This window comes from Odocoileus virginianus, chromosome 28 (genome assembly GCF_023699985.2).
Source record: "Odocoileus virginianus isolate 20LAN1187 ecotype Illinois chromosome 28, Ovbor_1.2, whole genome shotgun sequence".
In the NCBI taxonomy this organism is placed as follows: Eukaryota; Metazoa; Chordata; class Mammalia; order Artiodactyla; family Cervidae; genus Odocoileus; species Odocoileus virginianus.
Window position 1 is genome coordinate 25708117 of NC_069701.1, and position 25323 is coordinate 25733439.

The 25323-nt window shown below is 53.6% G+C and overlaps 1 protein-coding gene across 5 annotated transcripts in view; it reads left to right on the forward strand.

The window, feature by feature from the left end:
* ST3GAL4 (ST3 beta-galactoside alpha-2,3-sialyltransferase 4) overlaps positions 1-25323 on the forward strand; it is a 52381-nt gene that overhangs the window by 5537 nt on the left and 21521 nt on the right. For 3 of the 5 annotated variants that reach the window (XM_020912698.2, XM_020912696.2, XM_020912703.2), the window contains 5 exons: positions 23780-23852; positions 24163-24247; positions 24680-24760; positions 24960-25057; positions 25245-25305. In XM_020912698.2, coding sequence (XP_020768357.1) covers positions 23837-23852; positions 24163-24247; positions 24680-24760; positions 24960-25057; positions 25245-25305 — 341 coding nt within the window. In that variant the 5' untranslated portion in view covers positions 23780-23836. Of the gene's footprint in view, positions 1-7843; positions 8117-23779; positions 23853-24162; positions 24248-24679; positions 24761-24959; positions 25058-25244; positions 25306-25323 lie in introns of those variants that run through there. The other 2 variants (XM_020912697.2, XM_020912702.2) reach the window with 2 other exon arrangements.

The window sequence follows — 25323 nt, forward strand, 5'->3', positions numbered from 1 at the left end:
CACACTCACACTTTCTTGGGGTGAAGGGAGAAGAGTTTCCCCTTTGACAGGCTGTTGAGGAACTGGCCCAGCAGCCTGTTCAGACCTGGGAAAGGCAAGCAGGAGTCTTCCGAGGCGGGGATGAGCAGGAAGCTGCCCCCCAGGAAGGGCCTCCCCTCTATGCCCCCACACCAGGGCCATCTGGTCACCTTCTTGCTCCCGTCCCCCTTCCTCAGCCCTGCTTTCAGATCCTTGCACAGACTGGTCCTAACCTCCCCTCCTGCCTGACACTTTATTTGGGTCCAAGAAAAGTACCCCTGGAATGGAACCTTCTAGGGTCTCATGTCAGGAGTAAGGGCTTGGGAGGGGGTTCACCCCCATTCTTGCTTCAACCCAAACAATGACACTTCTTCCTTCTACATATTGGAGTCCCATATAAAATTGCATTTGAAAGTGGGACAGGGGGTGTCCAGTAGGGCTGTTCTTACCCCCGCCCCCCAGCCACGTGTCCATGTCCTCAGCTCCGGCCTCTGCTTCTGCTGGCCCCTGACGGTGATTTGGGTGCTGGTGGCAGTCCCCTTCCCAGATAGCTGGGTGACTTGGGTGCTGGTGGCAGTCCCCTTCCCAGATAGCTGGGTGACTTGGGTGCTGGTGGCAGTCCCCTACCCAGATAGCTGGCGTCCTTCAGCATCCAACTCGAGCCCTTCCCGAGGCTTCCCTGATGGCCCTGCACACCTCTCGAGTCCGACCTGTGACATCAGGGGGCCCTGTCCTCCACTCCCGGGTGAGCCCAGAGGGCCTCTGATGGCTGGGAGGGCAGGGCTGCATTAGCACTTCCGAATGAGAGCTCATTTCCATAAACGTCCCAGCACCTGGGGTCCGGCTCTGTGAATGCTGGCTGCCGTGCTTTCTGTGATTCAGAAAGTGGGGCCCAGAGACCGGGGCGCACTTTCTCTGGGGACCAAGGATCTGGGCAGGTGGTGTCTGTCTTCTCTGCCTGGAAGGAGGGTCGAGAGCATGTGTGTGTGGATGTGTGTGTTGGAGTCAGTTCCTGTGTAGCCCCAGCATTTATTCCGGGGTGTGCTCCTGTGTTTGAGCAGGGATTCACGTGTTTGTGCTCAGAGATGTGTTTGTAGGTTTTGACACAGAGTGGACCAGAGCAGAGATCACCTGAGAAAGAGCTCAGAGTGTTTTCTGGGTGCCTCCTGGCTCTGGGGTGGGGATGGGGCTGTGGGTTCTCAGATCTGCCTCCTTGTTTCCCCATAGGGGCTTCAAGAGCCCCTGGCCAGGGAGTCTCTGGGTCATATTTGATGGGCTGAGCATTAGCCCTCCTCCCAGCAGTTCTACCTGCCCTTCGCTGGTCCTATCCCAGAGGGATCACTGCTGAGACTGGGGCGGCAGAGGGCGGTCTACACGTTCCCCAGCAACACCTGGAAGTCTAACCCCCCATCCCTTTCCTCGTTGGTGACCTTTACTTCGAGAGCACATATCCAGTAACATCCCAGCACCTGCGGTCCGGCTCTATAAATGCTGGCTGCTGCGCTTTCTGTGATTCCAGGTGAGGTCCAGAGACTGAAGAGCACTTTCTTTGGGGGCCAGAAAGCTGGGCAGATGTTGCTCTGTCTTCTCTATCTGCTCCCAGCCGTATGGCCTTTGGCACGTGGAGTTCTGATTCTCCACCAGCACATCTGATAACTGGTCTAACAGTGCTGCGAATGGGATTGGTCACACAGCACAGACAATACACGTGAGCTGGGGAGACCTCAGAGGTCCAGGCTGATGTTAGACTGACTCCAGTGCAGGACCTTTGACCACCTGACTTCCTGTCGCATCCCCGGCACCGGGCTGGCACACAGTTACCTCTTGGTAACTCCTTTTCACAAAGATGGGAGCTGAGACTCAGAAAAGGAACTCACTGTTCCAGGTCACAGAGGGACTCTCGCCCCAGGAAGGAGCTACCTCTCCTGTGCTCTCCCCTGCTCCCATCTCTCCTTTCTCTGAGGTCCTGGTTTGTCTTCTAGGTTCCAAAGATGTAGGATTGTTGAGGCTGAAACCCCTGGGGCCTGGCTGACGGTGGGGCTGGCTGGGCTGGAACCAGTTGTCTGGAAATGCTCCCACCCTGTCCTGCTTCTCCTGGACCACCTGTCTGGCTCAGAGGGTGTGGGAGGGCTGCCAGGGGGCATCCTCTAGGGCTGGAGCTTCTCCTTTATGCTAAGTCATGTCCCACTCTTGGCGACCCCATGGACGGTAGCCTGCCAGGCTCTTATGTCCACAAGATTTTCCAGGGCACAAATATTGGAGTGGGTTGGCATGTCCCCTTTTCCTTTAGTCCCGTCTTTGGTCCTTTTCTTCTTTCTCTTCTTTTTCTGAGCCCCCCACCCGCCACCGCCTTCCTTCTCTCCTCCTTCCGTTTTCTCTCCCCTTCTTCTCCAACCTCTCTCTTCCTTTGTGTCTGCCTTCCCTTCTTTCCCTCGCCCCTCTGCCCCCACCCCACCGCACGTCTCCGCACCCACACTGTTCTGCTTAACGTGGCGGCCGGACTTCGGGTGGGCCGGGCAGGTGCCCTGCAGGCCGTGGACAGTCTGGAGGGCCTCCTCCTTGGCAGCCCCAGCGTTTTCAACTGAGATGGCTTGTCCAGCAGTTGGGTTTGGTGAAGGGATAGGGCCTGCCGCCCCCAAATGCCGATGCTCTCATCTTACGCTTAGCTTCCTGGGCCCTCACCTGCCCCCTTGGACATCTTCCTGGGCGGGAGGGCAGGCTCTCATCCTGGACCTAGGGCCTCCCAAGAAGCGCTGGCTGGTGGAGCTTCTCTGGCCTCTGACCTCTGCCCCCCACCCTTTTCTCTCCAGAGCACAAAGGCTTTTCCTCAGAGGTACCTGGGGTGGTGGAGGCTGTCAGAGCAGAGAGGAGAGTTCTGCTCAGATGCCTTTCAAGTGAGCATAGATGAGTGTGTCCATGGGTTGTGTGCCCGACAGAACGCAGGCCTGCATCCATGAGCGGACAAAAATAGGGTGCACTGGTGTTGGTCTGGGCGCCCCTCGAGGCCCTCACGGTGCAGCCCTGTCCCAGCCCTGAGCTCCCCTCTCTGGGCTTTGGGGCCCCGGCTTTGCACCCAGGCTCTGGTCTGTCTTGGGGGCCAGCTGGTTCCCTGCTGTGATCCCACGCGATGGTGACTGATCCCTGGCCACCCGTTCAGCTGCCTGGGGGCCCTGGGGCCAGCGTTCGCCCCCCACCCTCCAAAATGGAGCCATGTGGGGGCTCCCTGCCCGGTGTCTCACCCCTGCCAAGGCGGAGGGAATGGGGAACAGCTGCGCTGGCCGTTCCCGGCTCCGTATGGATTTGGTTTGACAACAAAGCTCCCTCTGTGTGTTCCTGGGCCCCTTACATAACCAGGGCGGGGGAGGCAGGCAGGAGGAGTTGGAGATGGGGACAAGGAGACACCAGGATGGGGCGGCTGGAAAGGGGACAGGGACCGGGAGGGGAGGGGAGGGGTGCACGCGGGAGGCTGGCCGTCAAGGAGGCAGATGGGAGGGTGGAGGGAGGAGAGGCGCTTGGCTCGATCCCGCGGTTCTGTTTCTTGCCTCCCAGGGCGGGAAGAAGATCGGTTTCCAGGTCCTCTGCCTTGTCCTGTGGATGCCTCGTCTTCCTTGCTGGAGCCCCCACCTGTCAGCCCGGGACCTGCAGAGGAGCGGGGTGGAGCGCGGGGCTGGGGTGGGCCTGGGCCTGGGAGGTGTCCTCACCTGACCTGGTCGCTGATCACATTCCCTGAAGATGGGAGTCTGTCTCCCAGGACCCGGGCCTGGGGAGCCCCTCCAGCTAGTCTCTCTGTGGTGGTGCTGAGGGGCGCTGACCCTGTCGGGGAGGGGGGCCCAGGCCTCCCAGGTCCAGGCCCTCGATCCCTTCAGAGGCCAGTGGCCTTGCACACCACCTCCATCAACAATCAGACCCTCTCTGCTCCCTGCGGCTGTCCCTGCAGCTATCCAAAGAGTGAGAAGAAAATGTTCTTTCTAGAACAGCTGGACTGACAGACCCGGAAGGCTAGGTGTGCTGGCCACGCTGAGGTGTGTCCCAGGACCCTGATCCTGACAGCTCCTAGGCAGGATGAGGGCTCTCGGAAGAGGCTGGATGGGGCCTCCCACTTGCAGATGGGGCCAGTGGAAGCTGGCCTCCTGGGCCTTCTCAGGGTTGGCGACTCCTCCGTGCCTCGGTTGCTCCGAGTCGGCATATGGCCCCAGCTCTCTTGAAAGCAGCCTCGGGTGTGAGCTGGCCCCGAGGGGGTTGCTCATGTGCAGGCTACCCTTCCAGCCTGAGAACACGGACGGCTCTTAAAAGGGCAGAGGGCAGGCACTGCTGGCAGAGCCCAGGGTTTTCCTGGGCCCGAGTGACGGAGCACCCAGTGGTCTGGCTCGTGGCTTGACCCTGGGCACCAGCCTCCATTAGGTTTAGGGTGCCCGCCCAGGGGTGTCCCGTGGGAGCCTGGGCCAGCAGGTCTGGGGAGAGGCGGTGTGGGCGAGGCACAAACCCCGAGACTCCGGAACCCTCAGTCCCCAGGCCCCGGCTGCCCCAGTCTTGTCCTCCTCCACCCCCAGGACTGGGTGCCAGGTTGAGTGTGGAATTGCTGGTGCCTTAGGGCTTGAGCCCACATGGTCTCGAACGGGGCAGGAGGTGAGCGGGGGCGTGTCCTGGATTTCTGTGCGGGCGGATGAAGATCAGCTGCAGGTGCAGAGAGCCTGGGACAGTCCAGGAGGGTGATGAGTGAGCACGAGGGGCCGGCGGGGGCGTCGTCCTCCGGGGCAGCGGCCTCCGCCCCCTGCCTGACCTTGGCCACCGGCTGCCCCGGGACACTCCCCCACCCCCGGGGACACCTTTACAAGACTGGATCCTCCTCCCTTGCTTTCCTGCAGCCTGCCTCCCCCATGACTCACCTTCCCAGGTACCTCCGAGCCCGACAGGGGTGTGGGGCTCCTGGCCAGGGAGCTGGGCTTGGCCGCCCCGAGCCAGGAGCCCAGGGTTTCCCTTTATTGAACTTTTGGAGATGCAGAGCTCCCCAGAGGGCTGGTTCAGCCACTCCTGGCTCCGCCCGGAGCTCAGGCTCCTGGGCTGACGGCCCAAGGGACCTGCAGCCTGACAAACAAACTCCGGTGCAGCTGGAGCTGAAGTTGAAGGAAGCTGGTGGGCAGTGCCCTCCTCGAGGGATGGGGGAAGAGAGTCCCCTGGCAGAGGGTGCCCAGCTGGCCCCAGAAGCTGTATGTTGGGGCTGGGAGGAGGGTGGGCAGGGAGGAGGAGGAAGTGTGTGTGTGTGTAGGAGTCAGTTCCTGTGTATTCCCAGAATTTATTCCGGGGCGTGCTCTTGTGTTTGAACAGGGATTCATGTGTTTGTGCTCAGAGATGTGTTTGTAGGTTTCGACACACAGGGTCTGAGTGGACCAGGGCTTGTAAAAGAGCTCAGAGTGTCTTCCGGGTGCCTCCTGGCTCTGGGGTGGGGATGGGGCTGTGGGTTCTCCTGCAGAAGCCCCTGGCCAAGGAGACCCTGGGTCATATTTAATGGGCTGACCCTCCTCCCAGCAGTTTCACCTTCTCTGCTCCGGCCCTACCCCAGAGGGATCACTGCTGAGGCTGGGGCGGCGGGGGGCGGTCTACACGTTCCCCAGCAACACCTCGAAGTCTAGTCACCCATCCCTTCCCTCATGGGTAACCTTTAGCTCGAGGAGAGTTGAATATACAACTAATTCGTAGAAAAGCCTTACTAATGTAAAAAGGACCTCAAAAGGGTCTCTCTTACCCAATCTTTACTCCCAGGGGACAGGCCGATGCAGGAAACAGAGGTCATGTTTTCCTTCTCCACGGTTTCATTTCTCCTCTCGACACCCCACCCTGGGGGCTGTGTACATGCCACCACCGGGTCAGCATGCGCAGCCCTCCGGTCTTGGCTCTCCGCAGCTCTGACCCCGTTGGGCTCCTACTAGGAATTCAGACGTGGACTGAACTTTGCCCTGCTGGGGGACCCTGGGAGCTCTGGCCCTGGAGAGGGGGACACCACACTGGACTGAGCTGAGGCTCAAGTGGAGAAGGCACCGCCCCTGGAGCTGCTGGGGGGCGGAGGTGTGGCTCAGAAAAGGGGGATCGCTCTGTGGCACTGGCTAGGGGGCTGTAGCCACGCCCCGCTGGAGCCTGACATCTTCTCCAGGAGGGGCTGTACCTGCAGAGGGAGGGCAGCTTCTCCACTGAGACCTCCAGCTGGCTCCTACGTGGGATCCCCGTGTAGTGAGTGCAGGCAGAGTGTGGGTGGCAGTCCATCCTCGCCCTGCACCTCGGGGCAGCTCTGTGTGTTCCATGCAGTGTGTGCAGTGGACCCATCAGCCGGGAGGAGAGGTGAGTGTGCGCGTGGTTGTGGTGGCAGGCGGGAGCTGTGGACCCCTCCCCAAGGTGGGCTGGGGGCAGACCTTGAGTGGAGAGGGACTGCCATCCATCGGGGGAGGCCCAGACCCAGCTTCCAGGGCCCAAGTGCTTGCTCTGGGCCAGGCTGGTATGGAGGCTGCGGGCTTTCAATCCTGGGCTATGTTTTGAGGCTCCCACACCTCCCAGAACTTGTTCTTGCTGCTCCCATTTTACAGATGGGATATCTGAGGCCCAGGAGATGTAGGAGCTTGTCCAGAGCGACCCCAGACAGCTCACCTCAATTCATGGGTCCCAGACAGTGAGCAGTTCAGACTGCTTGAAGTCTTTATTTCTGGAGACCTCTGGGACCCTTCATGTGTCTCTCTGTGCCTCAGTTTCCTCGCCGGTAAATCGGGATTCTTTACCACTGGGCCACCTGGGAAGCCCCACCATATAGAGTGTTTTAAAAATTAAATAGGATGACACACAAGAGCTGCTGGACAGCCCCAGGATCTTTCTAAAATGGAATCCAGAGGGTTATGCCTCTGTTAATACCCTCTGGTGACTTCTCAAGGACTGTGAGTAACGTCCAGGCTCCGGGGTGGCCTGTGACGTCCTGGCACCACCACCGGCCCTTCCTCCCTGTCTCCGGTCACCTGGGACTTGTCTCTGTTACTCATACTTGACAAGCCTCAGGGTCTTTTGCTCTTCTTTTTGGCTGGAAACTCTGCTCCCTTTAGCACCAACCCCCGCTTCCGCCCCCTCTTTCCACGGTCTGAGGTCTAAGCCAAGGACTTGCTGACTATCCTAAGATATGCCCGGCTCTCTCTGCTCCACTCCCCTGTTCTATTGGCCTCCCCCTTGTGTTTCACCATCACCGTTTCTTATTTATCTATGTGGTCCTAGGGTGTCTTCCCCACCAGGCCTGTTACCTGGTTTCCTGCTGTAGTTCAGTGCCCAAGTCAGTACCCCGAGTACAGTATGCCCACAGTGCTCATCAGCTCGTGGTTCTTCTGTGCTGCTCGGCCTGCCCATGTCCCCGGAGGCCTCACACCCCCAACCTGCCTTGGTTCAGGGCTGTTCCTGCTGACTCGCCCTTCTGAGGAAAGCAGGGGACAGGGAGGTGTCCCCTTGGGACTCCTGGCCCCGCACAGGATCCGTCCTCAGGGTGACCTTCACTTAGAACATCGCCCAGCAGCCTGAGGTTCAGGAAGTGGGTACCAGTGGGCCAAAGGTGGCAGAACTCTTTCCCTAGAAACCACATCTGCTGGTAAAAAGAAAGGGTATCTGTGAGTTCAGAGGAAATGACACAGAAATATAAATATGAATGAGCGACGATGCCAACTTTCCCAGGACACCCCCCGGGCTTCAGTGTACACTCAGATCTTTGCATTGGGCTCTTTGTAACTTGGCAGGGATTACAGAGGAGTGTTTAATTACCTGCTGTAAATGAGGTAGGCTCCTAGCCCTTACAGAGACGTTATGGAAAGCAGGATGAATGATCCCTGCAATTGGACACAGCTCTGTATCCAGGTGATGGCTTGACAAGCTGAGGGAGGGCTGGGATTCGGCCCCCACTCCCCACGCAGGCCGGGCCCTACGCCCAGTGTGCAGGGCTGTGCCCAGCTGCCCCTGTAGTCCCCTGTCTGCGGAGTGAGACGCAGAGAGAGACAAGGCGGGCTCGTGTCCACTGGACCTTTGAGAGGGAAAGACCAAGTGCATTCTGGAGTCTGAGAGCAGCAGCTTCTACTTTTCTACGGTAACCACCTTGGAGCTCCTCTTACCTAGCCTATCCAGCCACCCCAGGAGGAAGGGCCTGGTCTTTATCTCCACTGGACACAAACTTGGGATCCAGAGAGGTGACTCGTCCCATATTTGTGCAGCCAGTAAGTGGTTGATCTGGAATTCAGGTCTGGGTGTGTAAGTACTCCAGAGTTTACATTCCTTATTTTTTTTTTCTTCTTCTTCTTCTCTTTTCCTTTTAGCAGAACTTGAGTTGAAAGTGTATCTTATGCACCCGTTAAAAAAAAAATTAAACATCAAAGGTCTTAAACATAAAGAAGGTCTTTCTCCCATTCTCGACCCCTGCCCCCTTCGTTTCTTTTGCATTCTTTGAATAATCGATTCCTGTAGAGACATAGCCACGTCAGCATGTAAGTCATTTGGCAGAAGGGCATTGGAGATACACAGCACACTGCTCTCCACCTGCTTTTTTGAAGTTTCATCGTGTGCTTGGAGGCCTCTTGGTGACATTGTGCTGACACGTGCATCCGCTTTTTCACAGCTGCGTAGTGTTTCGTGCGTTATTTGTGTGGTGTTGCTTCTAAACAGGTCCTTGTGGATTTTCGGTAGATTTTCAAGTCATTTACATCTTTCGCTGTTGCAAATGGTGCTATGTGTAAAGATCATGATGGAAATGTTCGTGCAAACACAAGAGACTTTTCTGTAGAAGTAACGATGGAATTCCCAGGCTAAGGGGATTTCAACAGATATTGCCAAGTCACTTCCAAAAAGGTCACTGTGATTCACCCCTGATCTTAGAAAGGGCCTGTTCCCCACCTCCTCCAGCTCTGGCAGGCCTCCGAAGCTTTGCTATTAAGATCAGTGAAGAACAAGCCTTTCCTCTGTGCCATTATATTATGTATTATAAGCTGCTCATTCATGTCCTTTGCCCATTTCTCTGTTTGATTTGTTGACTTGTTTCCTTATTGACTTGCATGAACAGATTATAAGCTAAAGAATTCTTTGGTCTGATATGCATATGTTAGGGGGATACTTTTCCCAGTTTTTCATTTGTCTTTTAATTGTTCATTCTCCCTCTCTCTCTCTCTCCCCATTCTTCCTTCCCTTCTGTTCCTTAAATCTTTATGTTGTTGAATTTTCCTTTTCTTTTATAGCTTCTGATTTTTTGGCTTAAAATCTGTAGTCGGTATCTTCAATATAAAAATATTTCAAAATAGAAAGGATAACAGAATTCCATATGACAGCCAGATTTGCAGATGTTAATGTTTTTGCATAATATGTCTGATGTTTTAAAAGAAATAAAGTATTTAGGAGAATAGAACGAAGCCTTGACTCTATAATCCATCCCAGTCTATTTGATCTCTTGGTGAATGTCATAGTCACGAAGAGTTGGGCGATTCCTCTATTTTTTTTTTAACTTTTAATTTTATATTGGAGCATAGCCGATTAACAATGTTGTGACAACAGCCAGGAGACTCACCCATATATGTACTTGTATCCATTCTCCCCCAAACTCCCCTCCCATCCAGGCTGCCCCATAACTTGGAGCAGAGTTCCCAGTGCTGTACTGTAGGTCCTTGTTGGTTATCCATTTTAAATGTAGCAGTGTGTACATGTCAATCTCCATGTTTTTTTAAATTCTTATAGCTCATATACCCTCTGTATAGTCTTGTTTTATGTCTTTTTAAAGTTAATGAGATCACACTACTTGTATACTTTGACAGCATTTTAAAAAGCTTAAGCATCAGGTTTATCCTAATAGATCCATATGAGGAATTTTTTCAGTTTAAGTCACTATATAGTATTTAATTGTGTGAAGATACAAAGTTTGTTCAGCTGTCCCTCCATCTGTGGACATTTAAGGCATTTCTATTCCTTTGCTATTGCCGCAGTGCTGCAGTAAACATCCTTGGTGTGTGTACACATGCAAAGGTGAGTTAGTCTGAACTCTACAGGGAAGTGGAATTACTGGATTGTAGAATATGCACATCTTCATCCTTACTATTAATAAATACTGTGAATTACTGTTCTAAGCCTTATGTCAGTGAACTCCTGCCAGCAATGTGCAAGGAGTCACATTTGGTTTTAATCTGCGTTTGCTGGTCACTTAGTGAGGTTGGACACCTTTTCACATTTATGAGGTGTGTGGGTTTAAGCTGTGATTTGCCTTTTCCTGTCCTTTGCTTTATTCTCTTTGGTTTCTTGGTCTCTTTCTGATTGATTAGAAGGATTACTGCTATATCCAGGTATTTGTTGATGATGTGCCATCTCTGACTTGTCCAAGGCCAAAACTCTTTACCACTGCACCACCGCCTCTGCCTGTGGCTGGGCAGTTTGGGGAGGATATGCTCTGCAAATGGAGTACTGCTCAGGAGAGGGGTCTGATCAGGGCTCTGGATACCTTCTCTAGGAGGTGATATACCCAAAAAGGGAGAGTGGCTTCTCCAACGAATCCTCACCCCTCTTCTCCATCGCATGTTCTCCCCATCCCAGCAACATACCCTGAACCTGGTTCGGATGTGGGATCCACATTTAGTTCATGCAGAGTCTGGGTGGCAGTACTCTCTCCCTGGGCAGTTGTGACTCCCATGTGGTGTGTGCAGTGGCCCCAGCAGCTGGGAGGAGGGGTGAGCGCAGTTATGGTTGTGATTGCAGATGGGAGCTGTGGCCTCCTCCCCGTGTTGGGCTGGGGCAGACCTTGAATAGAGAGGGACTGCCACTCACTGGGGGCAGGGGTCGGGTGGGGAGCTGCCCAGACCAGGAGTCACCTTCAGCTTCCAGGGCCCAAGTGCTTTCTCTGGACCCAGTCGGTATGGAGGCTGCGGGCTCTCAATCCTGGGCTATGTTTTGAGTCTCCCACGCCTCCGAGAACATGTTCTTGCTGCTCTCGTTTCACAGATGGGAAATGAGGCCTAGGATCTGTAGAACCTTATCAAGGGACACACGGCCCTGTGACCACCTGGGTTGAACCCCAGGTCTGTGTCCAGACCCCTTTCCTCTATTTCTAGGAGGTCAAGCGTACTTGGAGGTCTGGGGCTTGCTGGTTGGGGTGTTAGCCCAGGCTGGCCCTCTTGAGCAAGTAAGATGAAGGGAGGTTTCCTGGTCATAGAGTGTCTCCAGGCTTGGAGCCCTCCCGGCACCCCACAGGGTGTGCTGGCATCAGCTCACAGTGTGGTCCAGGCACCTTGGAGCTGGTAGTGATTGAAGTGAGCCAAAGGTAACAATAGCCAGTTCTGCAGAAACAACACCTTCTTGATATAAAGGTGTGTTTGTAAGCATAGCATCATCCACTTGGCAAAAAAGCATGGCCCTGGCTGGCTCTGCGAGGTCCGGAACTGAGCCTCTAATAAGCCCCCGGCGCCTTGTTTGCCTGGGTCATTGCAAAGGAAGGGTCTGGAATGTTTTAACTTGACGAAACTTTCCGTTCATACTTGTTCTGCTACTTTGCTCATTCATTTAGACATCTGTTCATTTCAATATTCGTTACTTACCCGCCACGCATCAGGTGTTACATTTGGTGCTGGAGATACTGTGGGCCCTAAGAAGTCACTGCTTTCCTGGGTCACCAGATCTCCTGAGTACGGGAGATGGTGTGGTGTACCTGCTACAAGAGGAGGTAAAACAGGGCAGCGGTGTGGAACAGACGGTGGGAGTTTTGGGGGTGCCTGGGACCCTGCACCGGGAGGAAGTGTGAGTACCAGGACCCTCGAGGGGTGGCTGAGAGAGCAGCCTGGGCTTGGGTCCCACCAGTGATACCAGGTCCCTCACTGTTTATATTGTAATCAACCCCGACAAGGACTCAGATGTGAAACTCTTGACTCTGACCTCACCTCCTCCTCCATCCTCAGGTGGGATTAGGTTGCAGAGGGGGGCATGTGAGCTAAGATTCTTATCTTTGGGGAGGGGAGGGTGTGTTTAGGAAGTCTGGTGAAGCCTTGGGGGTTCACCTGGGACTTCCTAAGTTCCGTTGGCATCCATTTCTGCACCATGTAAGGTTCAGCCCTTAATGCTGTGCTTTCGGTCAGAAAACAGACTGAAAAACAGTCTTTTTTCAGTGATTTTCTCATCTGCCCACGTGCCACAGAGTTGCGGCCTTTGGATTCCACTTAGCTCACAAGGCAGGAGTCCTGTCACTCTGCCTGAGTGTTTGCTGTGTCCTTGGAGGATCAAGTAGTAAAGAATCTGCCTGCAAAGCCAGAGACCCAAGTTCGGTTCCTGGGTCAAGAAGATCCCCTGGAAAAGGGAATGGCAACCCTCTCGAGTATTCTTGCCTGGGAAATCCCATGGACCAAGGAGCCTGGTAGGCCACAGTCCTTGGAGTCACAAACAGTCGGACATGACTGAGCGACTAACACTTTCTTCTGTGTGCATTACCTACCTTCTCTTGGTCACCATCACAACCAAATGGGTAGGGACTCTTTACCTCCATTTTGCAGGTTGGGAGACTGAGGCTTAGGGATGCTCAGTGGTTTTCCCAAAGTCATAGTCTGGCAAGTGAACAAGGCGGGGTTCAGTCCTGGAGGCCAGTCCCCGGTCACAGCTTTTGGCCAGAGCAGGCGACAAGGTCCTGGGAAGGCAGTTCTGCCTGACCTGCTTGCCAGCCATCACAGCCGTACTCTGGGCACCCAGGAAGAGCCAGCCAGGGCCATGCTTTTTTGCCAAGTGGATGATGCTATGCTTACAAACACACCTTTATATCAAGAAGGTGTTGTTTCTGCAGAACTGGTTATTGTTACCTTTGGCTCACTTCAATCACTACCAGCTCCAAGGTGCCTGGACTACACTGTGAGCTGATGCCAGCACACCCTGTGGGGTGCCAGGAGGGCTCCAAGCCTGGAGACACTCTATGACCAGGAAACCTCCCTTCATCTTACTTGCTCAAGAGGGCCATGCAGGGTGGCCAGTCCTGCGAGAACCAGTCCCGGGTGGGATGCCAGGGTCAGGAGGAGGTTAGGTGCGGGCAGAGTGGAGGCTGGGCTGGTGGGCCAGGTGGTACTGTCACCTTGAACTTTGCCTCCGCAGAGGGGGCGTAGACAGAGGAGAGGAGGGTCTTCGTGAGTCTGATGCAGTTAAGACCTGAGGATGGTGCTCACTGTGACCAAGAATCGGTGTAAAGGAGCCGTTGGCCTCCCAGCTGCGGTATAGCCCTCCAGAAGCGGATTCAGCTTCATACATGCTTCTGGTGGGGCCTGGGAGACTGGTCCGGTGCCGTCCAAAAGAAATGCAATGGGAACCACTAAAGCAAGTCACATAGGTAACTTTAAATTAAAAAAAAAAATTAATTTAGCCACATGTTCAAAAAGTAAAAAAAAGGTGAAGTTAAATTTACTGTTTTAACCCAGTATAGACAAAAGACTCTTTCAGTGTGAGATCAATGTAAATAATTTTTTTTAAAAAATATGATTGCCTTCTAAAATGAGGGCTCTCAGAAGGTCAGGCCGAGGCTCTTGCCCCGGGCCGCCCACGAGGGGAAGTGTGGACTGCTGGTTGGCCACCTCAGTGTAAATGAAGCTTCCCCGGTGGCTCGCGGGTAAAGAATCTGCCTACTATGAGGAGATCCAGGGACCATCCCTGGGTTGGGAAGATCCACTGGAGGAGGAAATGGAACCCACTGTAGTATTCTTGTCTGGGAAGTTCCATGAACAGAGGAACCTGGTGGGCTTTAGTCCTTGGGGGTCTCGAAGAGTTGGACACGACTGAGTAACTAACACTTTCATACTTTCACACACTTTCAATGTGAGTAATTTTTAAGGTGATTGTTTCCTGTTTTTGGTAGTGAGTCTTTGAAATCCAGTGTATGTTCCCTGGCCACGTGAGGCTGCGGTCACCTCTCCCTGGATGGGATGCCACAGGGCTGGTGCTGCCCACCATCTTCAGAAGGGGCATCTGGAAGCCAGAGGGAGGGAGGGGACTGGCTATACTGGTGGCTTCAAGCCCCAATTCTGTAGAGCCTTTAGCCTAGACTCCTGGGAGCTGGATTCATCGACTCCTGAGTGGGAGGCATGAGGAAGGAACTGTGCAGATCCCCGGCCACACCGGAGTTTCACTTGTTTATTCTCATGAACCTGTATTATTGATTCTCCACCCCATCATAACACTGCCGTTTTGTTACTGAGCGAATGGAATTCAGAGTTCCCGCCCCACCCGGGCAGACTCCAGAAACATGATTTTCATGTGGCGTCTTGTGGTGTCTGTGGTGTCTTATGACTGGCAGCTGATAAAAGTGGACAATATCAGTGTTTCTTTACAGGAGGTTGCAGGCCGGGGCTGTTTGAGATGCCAGATGTGGAGGCCGGGGTACCCTGTGAAGCCCACGGGTGGGGAACAGAGAGGCTTCCTGCCCTGGATGGGGAATCCTCTCCTTTCCTCCAAGCTTGGATGTCTGCAGAGGTGCCACATCTGCCCACTGGTGGGCCTTGAGGCAGTTGGTCGATTACTCTGCCCTTTGCTGCCTCACAAGAGCCCGGGGCCAAGACCAGCTTACTCCCCCCAGGTCCTGCTGAGATCACGCTGTTCTCTTCAGGACAGGGGGAAGGCACAGTGCAGCCCGTGTCTAGCATGCGTCAGGCCAGAGGGGCTGGCATGCGTATCTCATCTATGACTACTGCCTCTTCCCCTCTCGCTCAGCCTGCTCTGTGACACTGAAGTTCCCGACGATTAGATCCATTGATAAATTCAACAAATTTGTATCTAGAGCCTGCTGAGTGCCAGTCACGGTTACAGACATGGTTAATCTAGCATCGAACAAAACAACATCAAACAGCATCAAACAAAACAACAGTTCTTCGCAGGTGGGGAGTACAGGTGCACTAAGTCTGTCTGTCCACCATGTCTGACTCTATGCAACCCAGTGGGCAGTAGCCCACCAGGCTCCTCTGTCCATGGGATTCTCCAGGCAAGAATATTGAAGTGGGTTGCCATTTCCTCCTCCAGGAGATCTTCCTGACCCAGGGATCAAACCCATGCCTCTTACGTCTCCTGCGTTGGCAGGCGGGTTCTTTACCACTGGCGCCGCCTGGGCTAGGCAGTCGAGGAGAGGGATCTAAAATGTCAGGTGTCGGGGGGATTTTTGATGGGAGGTGGAGAAGGTGAGTGGAAAGCTGAATGGGGAGGTATCAAGCCTTTGTCTGGGGGAGAACATTCCAGGCTGAAGGAACAGCCGGCACAAAGATCTAGAGCAGGGGCTAGGCCCAGCCCAGTCAAGAACAGGGAATCCTGTGTGAGTGAAGCAGAGTAAATGAGGGAAATGGGGAAGGAGGGCAGAGAGGTGCTGGCCAGGAGATCGCGTGCATCCTCACAGATCAGAGCAAGGGCTTGGCCTATCTCTCTGGGTAGAAGGGAGCCATAGAGGGGATTTTGAGCTGAGGAGTGGTGATTCAGATGACTGGTCATTCTAGAGAACTGCAGTTAGTGGATCACACCCAGGAGTGGCTGAATATAACAGAGCAAGACTCCAGTGACTTGTGTCCTCACCTTGCCCTACCTCCCAGTTTTATTAGTTACATTCAAGTCATCGTCCACACTAGGCCCCTGTTAAGAAATAAAATACACCTTGCAAGTTTGCTTCTGTGGAAAATATGCAATTTGACATTCCTTATCTTTAATCACAATCTGTCCCAGATAAGTAACAGTTTGGGATGTCTATAACTTAAATACTCACTTGGCCACCTTCGGGAAAGAAATGCAAAGAAGTAGCTGTACCTGGAAGCTAAATGCGAATTTCTGGCAAAACAGAAAATATTATTATAACACAGGCATAATAAAATTAGGAAATTAAATTAAAAATGTCACCGTCCAGCTCACACTGCCCCCTGGAATCACGGCAGGGGACTCTTAAGCTGAAGAACCGCTGTGGGTATAGATGGTACCTTCAAGATTCACACACCTCAGCGGGCTGGAGACGTGACCAGAGATTCCTGAGGTGAGGTGTTTGCAAGTAGATGTAGCACAGACCCGCTCTAAGGTTCCACGGAGTAGCCACACCAGTTCACGGTCCAGGAGACCTGGCTTACCATCCAAGGGCTGCTGATTCCCTGCCAGTGAAGTGGCCTGACCGTGAGAAACTGAATGCAGGCTTTGCCAGCATTTGTGGAAGTCTGGTGTCCAGATGTAGGGCAATGGTAATCCCATGAACACAGCTGCGGGCATTGAGGACATGCTGGAGGACTTCCAGGGGAGCTGGGGGGTGGGGGGCGGCCTGGAGACTGTCTCACTAGGAAGCTTGCCCGAGAAGGACCAAGCGAGGCTCCTCCGAGCTCTCATGAGCCTTGCAAGAACTTTGATGTAATGGAGGGCAACTTCCTCGAGTTGCTCCCAAGGGCTACAAGTGGGCTCTCCAAGGATCTGACATCTTCACCAGCTGGTTTAGGGGTGGTAGAGGGCAGGGACTAGGAATGTGGCCTCTGGAGCTCAGCTCCTCACTAGCTCGGCGACCCTGGGCAAGTTGCTGACCCTTTCTGCACCTCACTTCCCTATCTCCACAGTGGAGATAATAATAGTGTTTAACTCACAGGGTTGAGATCATACTTTAAAAAGAGTCTTGTGCTCGCTTCGGCAGCACATATACAAAGAGTCTTGCAGTGTAGCTTTCAACGTTCAGTAATGTCTGGAGATAATGCGGGTACTGGAACTGCAGGCTGGGAGTCCTGCAGACACCGAGTGGGTAGAGGTCAAAGGTGCTGTAACCAGCCTGTAAGGCACAGGACAGTCCCCATGGCGACGGCTCCCTTGGTCCCTAAAGCAGTGGCAGTGAGGTTGAGACCTGCCCCCTGGTGTTGTACACAGTGAGTGCACAATACATTTCAGGATCACTAAGAGATGCCAGGTGGCTCAGTGGTAAAGAATCCACCTGCCAATGCAGGAGACATAAGAGATGCAGGTTCCAACCCTGGGTTGGGAAGATCCCCTGGAGGAGGAAATGGCAATCCACTCCAGTATTCTTGCCTGGAAAATCCCATGGACAGAGGAGCCTGGTGGGCTACAGCCCATGGGGGAGCCAAAGAGTTGGACACAGCTTAGTGACTAAACAACAACAAAAACAAGGGATGTAATACATTTTAAATCTCATCTTATTACTTGTGTGTCAGATGTTTATATTGGATTGGCTAAAAAGTTCTTTTGGGTTTTTCTGGAAGATGTTATGAAAAACCCAAACAAACTTTTTGGCCATCCCCATAAAACATCTGCTAGGTTCTAGGCACTATAATAGAGTCTGAAGATATAAAGCTGGCCTGGACTTCAGAGGTCATAGTCTTATGGGCAAGATAGAAAACACTTAACAGTGTAATATAAAATTATATTATGTGATAAAGCATCTTCTTTAGGCTACGTGCTGTCATAGACTGTTGGTATAAACAAGCTTATAATTGGAGAGGTCAGAGGATAGTGGGCAAGCCATGAAAATAGTAATTAGATAATAAAAAATTTTACTATCTGATAGGTGCTAAAATAAAGACATAAACAATATTATGTGGAAAGAAAAACATTGCCGAGAATTGTCAGAACACACTTCATAGAGGAGGGGCCGTTTGAGCCGATGGTGCAGGAGTGAGGCTGTTGAGGCTGAGTGGGGGCCTGGGGTCTCCGTATAGGAGGAAAGCCTATGCAGAGGGGTGGGGATTCTGTAAGAAGAGGCTCCTGCAGGTACTAGGGAGGAACTAGGAGATGGACGTACAGGGCTTGTGGCCTAGGACTGAAACACCCTTGTTGTTGCTTAGTTGCTGTGTCCGACACTTTGTGACTCCATAGACTACAGCCCGACAGGCTCCTTCGTCCATGCGATTTCCCAGGCAAGAATACTGGAGTGGGCTGCCATTTCCTTCTCCAGGGGATCTTCCCAACCCAGGGATCAAACCTTCATCTCCTGCATTGGCAGGCAGATTCTTTACCACTGAGCCACCAGGGAAGCCCAGTGAAGCACCCTGGTTGCCTCTGCAAAAAGCTTTGGTTTTTCATTGAAGGAACGGGGAACAATGAAAGCAGGAGGGTGGCTTGGTCCACTTTGTTTCTTAGATACATACTGTGTAGGTAGTTCTGAAGAAGTGGCTCGAGTGAAGCAAGACTTGTGGTGAAGGGACCGGTTAGGAAGTGGAGAAATTGAAGTGAGATCTAGAGTCAGTCTGTGGTTCAGGAAAAGGAGAGGAAAGCTGCTTTCAGAAAAACTGGCTTGGCCAAAAGTTTCCTTTGGGTTCTTTGGTACCAGTTTATGGGAAAACCTGAATGACCTTTTTGGCCAATTCAGTACTTCGAGGCTCTAGACGATGTGACCTTTACGCTGCCTTGATCTGTATCAGACTTTGCACCCCAGTGCCTCCACAATGTTTAGTGGGAGTTCAGCAAGCATTGCTGGAATGAGGAACCAGGGGTAGAATGGATGGCATTCAGCAGGGATGGTGTGAAGGGAAGGGGGACATTGGATGGATGAGCTCATGAGAATGTGGGGTTGGGAGGGTGCGGACAGATGGGGGTCCAGTTTTGGACATGTTAAGTGTGAAAACTTTAAGATCATTAAGGGAGGATGAGCTGAAGAAGGAAATGGCAACCCACTCCAGTATTCTTGCTTTGAAAAGCCCATGGATAGAGGAGCCTGGTGGGCTACAGTCCAAGGGGTCACAAAGAGTCAGACATGACTGAAGCGACTCAGCATACACACAGGGAGGGTGTGCAGTAGAAAACTGGAAATATTAGGATGGGTTCCAGGAGAGAAATTACAGAGCTGAAAAAAGAGCTTGAATCATCAGGGTTTGAGTAGTAGTTAAGCCTCTGAAGATGAACGAACCTGGCCTGGGAAAACAAATAGAGAAAGAGCAGGGGTTCAAGGGCAGCTCCCTGGAGAATGCCAGCGCTTACAGAAAGTGCAGCCGGTGCGGCGGAAACCTAGACAGTCTTGAGCTCGAAGCCAGGGAAGCCTTGGCTGATAATCGCAGAGGCCTCGGGATGGGAGATGAGTGAAAGTAGACCTTTCTCAGGTTGACAGTTAGGAGGCCACGGAGGGCTGCGGCAGGAGTGAACTCAGCATAAAAACAAGGTAGGGATGGGGTGGTGGACCGGAGAGGGCTGAGGGGCACGTGAGCATGTAGCACGGGTGAAAGTTTGACGACTGGAGGTCGAGATGGAGATGCAGGGGTAGCTGGAGGAGGAGATAGAGGCAGAGGGTTTGTTTCTTCTTTTAACTTTTATTTTGCTGTGATGGGGAGATCCTCATTGCTGCTGGTTTGCGGAGAGCGGGGGCTACTCGAGTTGTGCTGTGTGGGCTTCTCATTACAGGGGTTTCTCTTGCTGTGGAGCACGGGCTTTGGGGCATGCAGGCTTCAGTAGCTGTGGCACTTGCGGCTGAGTACTTGCCGCTCCTGGGCCCTCGGTCACAGGCTCAGTAGTTGCAGCGCGTGGGCTTAGTAGCTCCGTGGCATATGGGATCTTCCTGGATCAGGGATCCAACCCGAGTCTCCTGCATTGGCAGGCGGATTCTTGACCACTGATGCACCACGGAAGCCCAGAGAGGGTTTTGTTTGTGTTTTAGGTACAGGGAGAGTTGAATCTAAGTCAAAGGGAGTGGAGGAAGGGGAGAGGTGAAAGCAGCAAGGTAGGGGCATCAATCACTGGTTGGAAACAATGCTGGAAGGGTGGGTGGGGACCGGTGTCCCCGTCGTGGAGGGGGCAGGAGGGAGCAGGACTGGCAGGTGAGTGTGGAGGTGGCAGGTGGGCAGCCCCGGATTTCCACCCAGAACTGAGGGACATGGACAGAGATCGTGTGACTCGCTCAGGGTTTCTGAACCAGTAAGATCACAGTCTGTGCTTCTGCCCCACTGGTTTTCCCATCCCCCTTCTCAGGAACATTAAGCCACAGCCCTCTGATGGGCCCAGGGGCTTGGAGGGACCTGGCATCAGGCCGCGTCCACGGGTGACGCCCTGTCCTGTTCCTTGTGGTACAGCAGGTGCCTGCTGAATACTTGCGGAGCATGTGAGGCTGCCAGGCTCCCAGGGCTGCAGAAGGCCTCAGTCCTTCCCCCTCGTCCCCCAGTTCTGCCCTTCGGCAGTCCGAGGCAGGGCTCAGCATCTCTGCAGGCAGGGACACCATGGCTCTCAGCAGAACACTGGGAGGGCACACGGTGTTCCTGCCTTGGGGTTGGCTTTACCCGACTGAGCTGGACCTCCTGGGCAGCTGGTGGCAGGCAGAGGTTGCCACACTTTGGACATGAGTGGATCAGATTTCTGTTCCCCTGCTCAGGTACCCTTCTGTGACTTTCCTCATGGCCTTTCGTCCCCAGGGGCTGTCAGGGATGGGGGACAGCTGCTGGGAGAAGGCTCTGAGTGGTCTTGAGGCAGCAGCCAGCCCAAGAAGCCCGTCTTCCTAGAATCCTAGAGGGGCTGAGCCTTCTCGTGGCTTGGCCAGCCATGGGAAGTCATGGGCAGATGGCATCCCTGGCTGGTTTCTTGGAGCAAACCCCAAGACTAGCCAGTCTACCTAGCATAAATTTAGGAAGAAAATATAGAACTGTACTGGGCAGGAGGCTCAAAAAAGAGCAATTGTTTTGTTCCTGGAGACCCGTCATCTCCGACCAGCAAAGGTCTGCTCCATCGAGGACGTCTGAGACCTTTGACTTTTCAGTGACCGTGGAACACACTATAGTGTTCTCCATCTTGGCTGCGTGTTCAAATCACAAGAGAGGCAAGGTTTTTTGTTTGTTTGATTTTTTGCTGGCCAGTGCCTTGGCCCCATCCCTCAACCAATTAAATAAGACTCTTGGAAAGTGGGGCCCAGATATCAGTAAATGCTTTAACTTCTCAGGTAACTGCCCTGTGTATCCAGTGCTGTGACCTCCCAATAAAGGGAGCCGGAGTGCGATGTTCTGATTTGTGATCAGAAAGGAAGATTGAGGGCTCAGAGGGTGGAAGAAGGTGCGGTTCAGTGTAAAGAAATGGGCAAGCCTGAAGGATCTGGTTTCAAGCTTTGCAGCTCAAAGCGTGGTCCCAGTCTAGCAGCAAGCACCACTTGGGACCTGGTTAGAATGCAGACTCACAAAACCCACTGAGTCAGAATGTGCATATTGAAGATTGAGAAGCGTGCTTCTGCCATTATCTGGACCAGTGGTTCTCAACTGTTGACTGGGTTAGAATCGCCCCGGGTGCTTGAACAAATTCCAGTGCTAGACCAGACTAGTTCTGTCAGAATTCCCAGGTAGGGAACTCCAGATACTGCAATTCTCCTGTTCAACCAAGTTCAAGGACATCCATCTTGACAAGCGCTTGACAAGTGCTTCTCAAACTTGAGTGTGCGTGTGAATCAGCAGGAGGTCTTTTGCAAATGTAGGCTCTGATTTGTGCATCTGGGTGAGACCTGAGATTGTGTGTGTTAGTCACTTAGTCATGTACGACTCTTGGTGACCCCCATGGACTGTAGCCCACAAGGCTCCTCTGTCCATAGGATTCTCTAGGCAAGAATACTGGAGTGGGTAGCCATTTCCTTCTACAAGGGATCTTCCTGACCCAGGGTTGAAACCTGGGTCTCCTGCATTCTCCTGCATTACAGGCAGATTCTTTACCATCTGAACTATTCTGACCTGAGATTATTTATTTCTAATAAGGTCCCTGGTGAGGCTCAGACTGTGGATCTGATAAATATTGATATAGTAGAATCACAAGCGTTTGTTAGACCAACTTCCCCATTTTACAGCTGAAGAAACCAAGGGTCAGAAAGGGAACAGTGACTCCCCCAAGATAACCCGACGTGTTCATTCAATACTTTCTGAGCACTATGTGCTGGATGCTGAGGCTTGAGCTGGGGATAAGACAGACCTGATTCTTCCCCTCTCAGGGCTTATCTACACTGGGGGAGACAGACAGAGAGCAAGTAATTAAATGAATTTCAGATCGGGAGAAGCATGTGAAAGGGATGATGTGGTTGGGAATGACTTGGCAGTTGGCTTTGGGTGGATCGGAAGGCGGGACACCCTTGGAAAAGCAGTAAGTCTTGACTTCCACTGGGGTCTGCTGATTACAACTCTAAAACTTTTCCTTCCTGGACAGAGCCATCCTCCAACCGCCCTGGGATTCAGAGATGGGCCCTCCTGACCCTACTGAGAACATCTGACTCTGGTCCACACCCCCCTCTTCCCCTATCCGCTTTCCCTTCCCCTCGACATTCTCATTGCCCGTTTGTGGACTCAGGGTGGAGCCTGGGGAGTGCCCCCCTCCCCTGCTCAGAGCAGAGCATCGACTTCTTCATAGAACAGCGTTCAGGATAATCGATTTATGGTTTCTAACAAGAACCAGATCTCGTCCCGATGCGGGCCCCCACCATTGAGAAATCATCTGAGATTTTTTGTTTATCTGCAAGAGAGCACAATCATGAGGGCGTCCTTTCCTTTCCTGATCTGCCAGAAGAATCAGTCGGGCTGCTTGTGGAAATGCCTGTCCCAGGTCCCACCCCAGCTGGCTGAAGCAATCTCAGGAAAAGGCCCTGGAATCTGTGTTTTTAGTATGTGGCCCTCGTGATTCTTATGAACCAGATCACCGGGGGAAGTGAAAGTGGCATGGAGAGAAGAAGCTGGTGCCCTGTGTCCCATATCTCTTCGTGTGGCTCTTTGAGCTGCAGAAATGAATTCCTGGTGATTCAGAAGCATGGCCCTTGGCTGGATGTGTGATCGGAGGGATGTCTGTGTGCATGTAGCAACGCACGACGCTCTGTCCTCACCTTGCCAGCCTCTGCCCTTACCTGAAAGGGTCTCCTGTCTCCTCTGTGACCAACCAGACCCTTCCCACTGCCCGTGTGTGTGCATGCTCAGTCACTTCAGTCGTGTCCTACTCTTTGTGACCCCATGGACTATAGCCCTCCAGGCTCCTCTGTCCGTGGGGATTTCTCCAGGCAAGAATTCTGGAGTGGGTTGCCATGCCCTCCTCCAGGGAATCTTCCTGACCCAAGGATCGAACCCGCGTCTCCTACATCTCTTGCATTGCAGGCAGATTTTTTTAGTGCTGAGCTACGGAGGAAGCCCCTCCTGCTCCCCATGCTCCCATTAAAACAGTCCCCTCCACTGCCCTCCCCAGCACACCTGGGCAGTGAGCACTTGGACACCGTGTGCACTCAGCCAGAGTCTAAAAGGGCTGCAGGAGGCTTCCTGGACCATCTGGTGGCTCCCACCCTCACCCCAGGGTGTGGCCCCAGGGGACCTATTCGGGTGGAGTAGCGGGAGCTTGGTGATGGAGGGGTGGGTGGTGGCCAGCACCAAAGGAATACCTTGAATGTGCAGAAGAGATAAACTTCACTTCACTTGTGCAAATGTGAATCACACCCTTGTACCTTTGAGCTTAACTTTCATGTAGAAAATGGGTGGATGTACATCTGTTTCCTGGAGCTGACCCTTCTGAGGTCAAACTGAGGGAGAGGACAGTGAGGGGAGCCGCGCCTGGGAAGCTGGGGTGGGCCGGTCTGGCCTGGGATGGAATCCGTGAGCTGTGGGACGTGGTTTCGCTTTCTGGGGCATAGGACCCCTCTGGACCCCTGAGGTCACCTTGAGGGGTTAGGGAGACATCCAGAGTGAGGAGGGCTGCTCCCTGGATGGCCCTGCAGCTGTGTGCTTCCTGGAGGCGGGAAGAGGCAGGCGGTGGGTGTACCCTGGTCCAGTGCCGAGGCCAGAGCATCCACGATGCTGACCGCACGCCTGTGACTCCTGCCTCCTAGGTGGCCCGAGGCAGCCGGGATGACAACTCTCCCCAGGAACCCTGGCACCTGAGAAACATGATCAGCAAGTCCCGTGAGTGTTCGCCAAGAACTCCCCTACCCTTGGTGATGGGCTCCCCGGAGGCAGTCTTCAGCATCTTCCTTCGACCCTCCGGGGGTTGTAGAAGGACAGATACGGAGCTGGGGGCACCTCTCTTCCTCTTGAAGGATGGCAGACATGCTCAGGTCCAAGCCCCGAGCCAGAAAACTATGGCCCAGCAGGGGCCTGTTCTGAGCTGGGGTTGCAGGAGCCCCAGGCGGGGCAGGTGGGGCAGGTGGGAAGGTGGCCTGGGGCCATGCCTGCCTGTTCCTGCGTCCAGCTCGTGTGTACATTCACCCCGCAGGCTGGAAGCTCCTGGCCATGCTGGCTCTGTTCCTGGCTGTCATGGTGTGGTACTCTATCTCTCGAGAGGACAGGTACATTGAACTGTGAGTCCATCTTTCATGTTCTTCTGTGGGTTTTTTGTTTTGTTTTGTTTTTTAGGAAGGGGGCTCAGGGATGGAGTGTCATGGAGTGGGGACCTAGTGATAGGGAGGAGGGTTCAGAGAGCCAGGGGGTGGCCTCTCCCTTACACTATTAGCTCAGAATCTTTCTGTGAGCATGGTTGGGAGGGTTGGGGGAGGTAAGGTCTGGGATGGGTCCCCAGGTATCTCACCCAAGGGGTTTAGGAGAAGAGCTGGGTTTGCAGTGACTTGGTTTCAAGGTGCAACTTGGGCTGAGATGATTCCAGCCTGTGAGTCACTCTTCAGGGCCTTGGAGCCTTCATGCCCTGGGAGGAGGCGGGGGCTGCCTGGAACGCTGGCACCTGGGCCTGGGAGGTCTGACCAGAGCTCCTATTTCCTCTTCTTTTCTGTCGCCAGCTTTTATTTTCCTGTCCCAGGGAAGAAAGAACCATGCCTCCAGGGTGAGGCGGAGAAGATGGTCTCCAAGCTCTTTGGCAAGTAAGTGTGTGAGGGTGGGGGGTGGGCTGAGGACAGCCAGAAGGAGGAAACCGTGCTGGAGGACATGGGTCAGGTGAAGCCAGTGAGGGCGGGGGAGTCCTTGGATGTGTCTATGTGATATTAGTCTGCGGTCTGACCCTGTTTCTGGCATCAAGATTAATCGCTTTCTCACCCCCACCCTGCCTTCACCTCTGCGCAGCTACTCCCGAGAACAGCCTTTCTTCCTGCAGCTTAAAGATTATTTCTGGGTCAAGACCCCATCTCTCTATGAGCTGCCCTACGGGACCAAGGGGAGTGGTAAGTGCCTGCCTTGGGGAGCGGGGTGGGTGGGAATGGGGGCCTCACCTTCCCGTTCTTTGCCATCCACGGTCCCAGCGCCCAAGTTCTCAGCCAGGCTCAGACCTGGGGTCAGGGGAGGGAGGGCTGGCAGCCTTCAGAGAGGTTGCTGTTGTCATCAGCCCTGTCGAATCTGGTCCTTTTGCAGAAGATCTGCTCCTCCGGGTGCTAGCCATCACCAGCTACTCCATCCCAGAGAGCATCCAGAGGTAAGGAGACACGCCTTC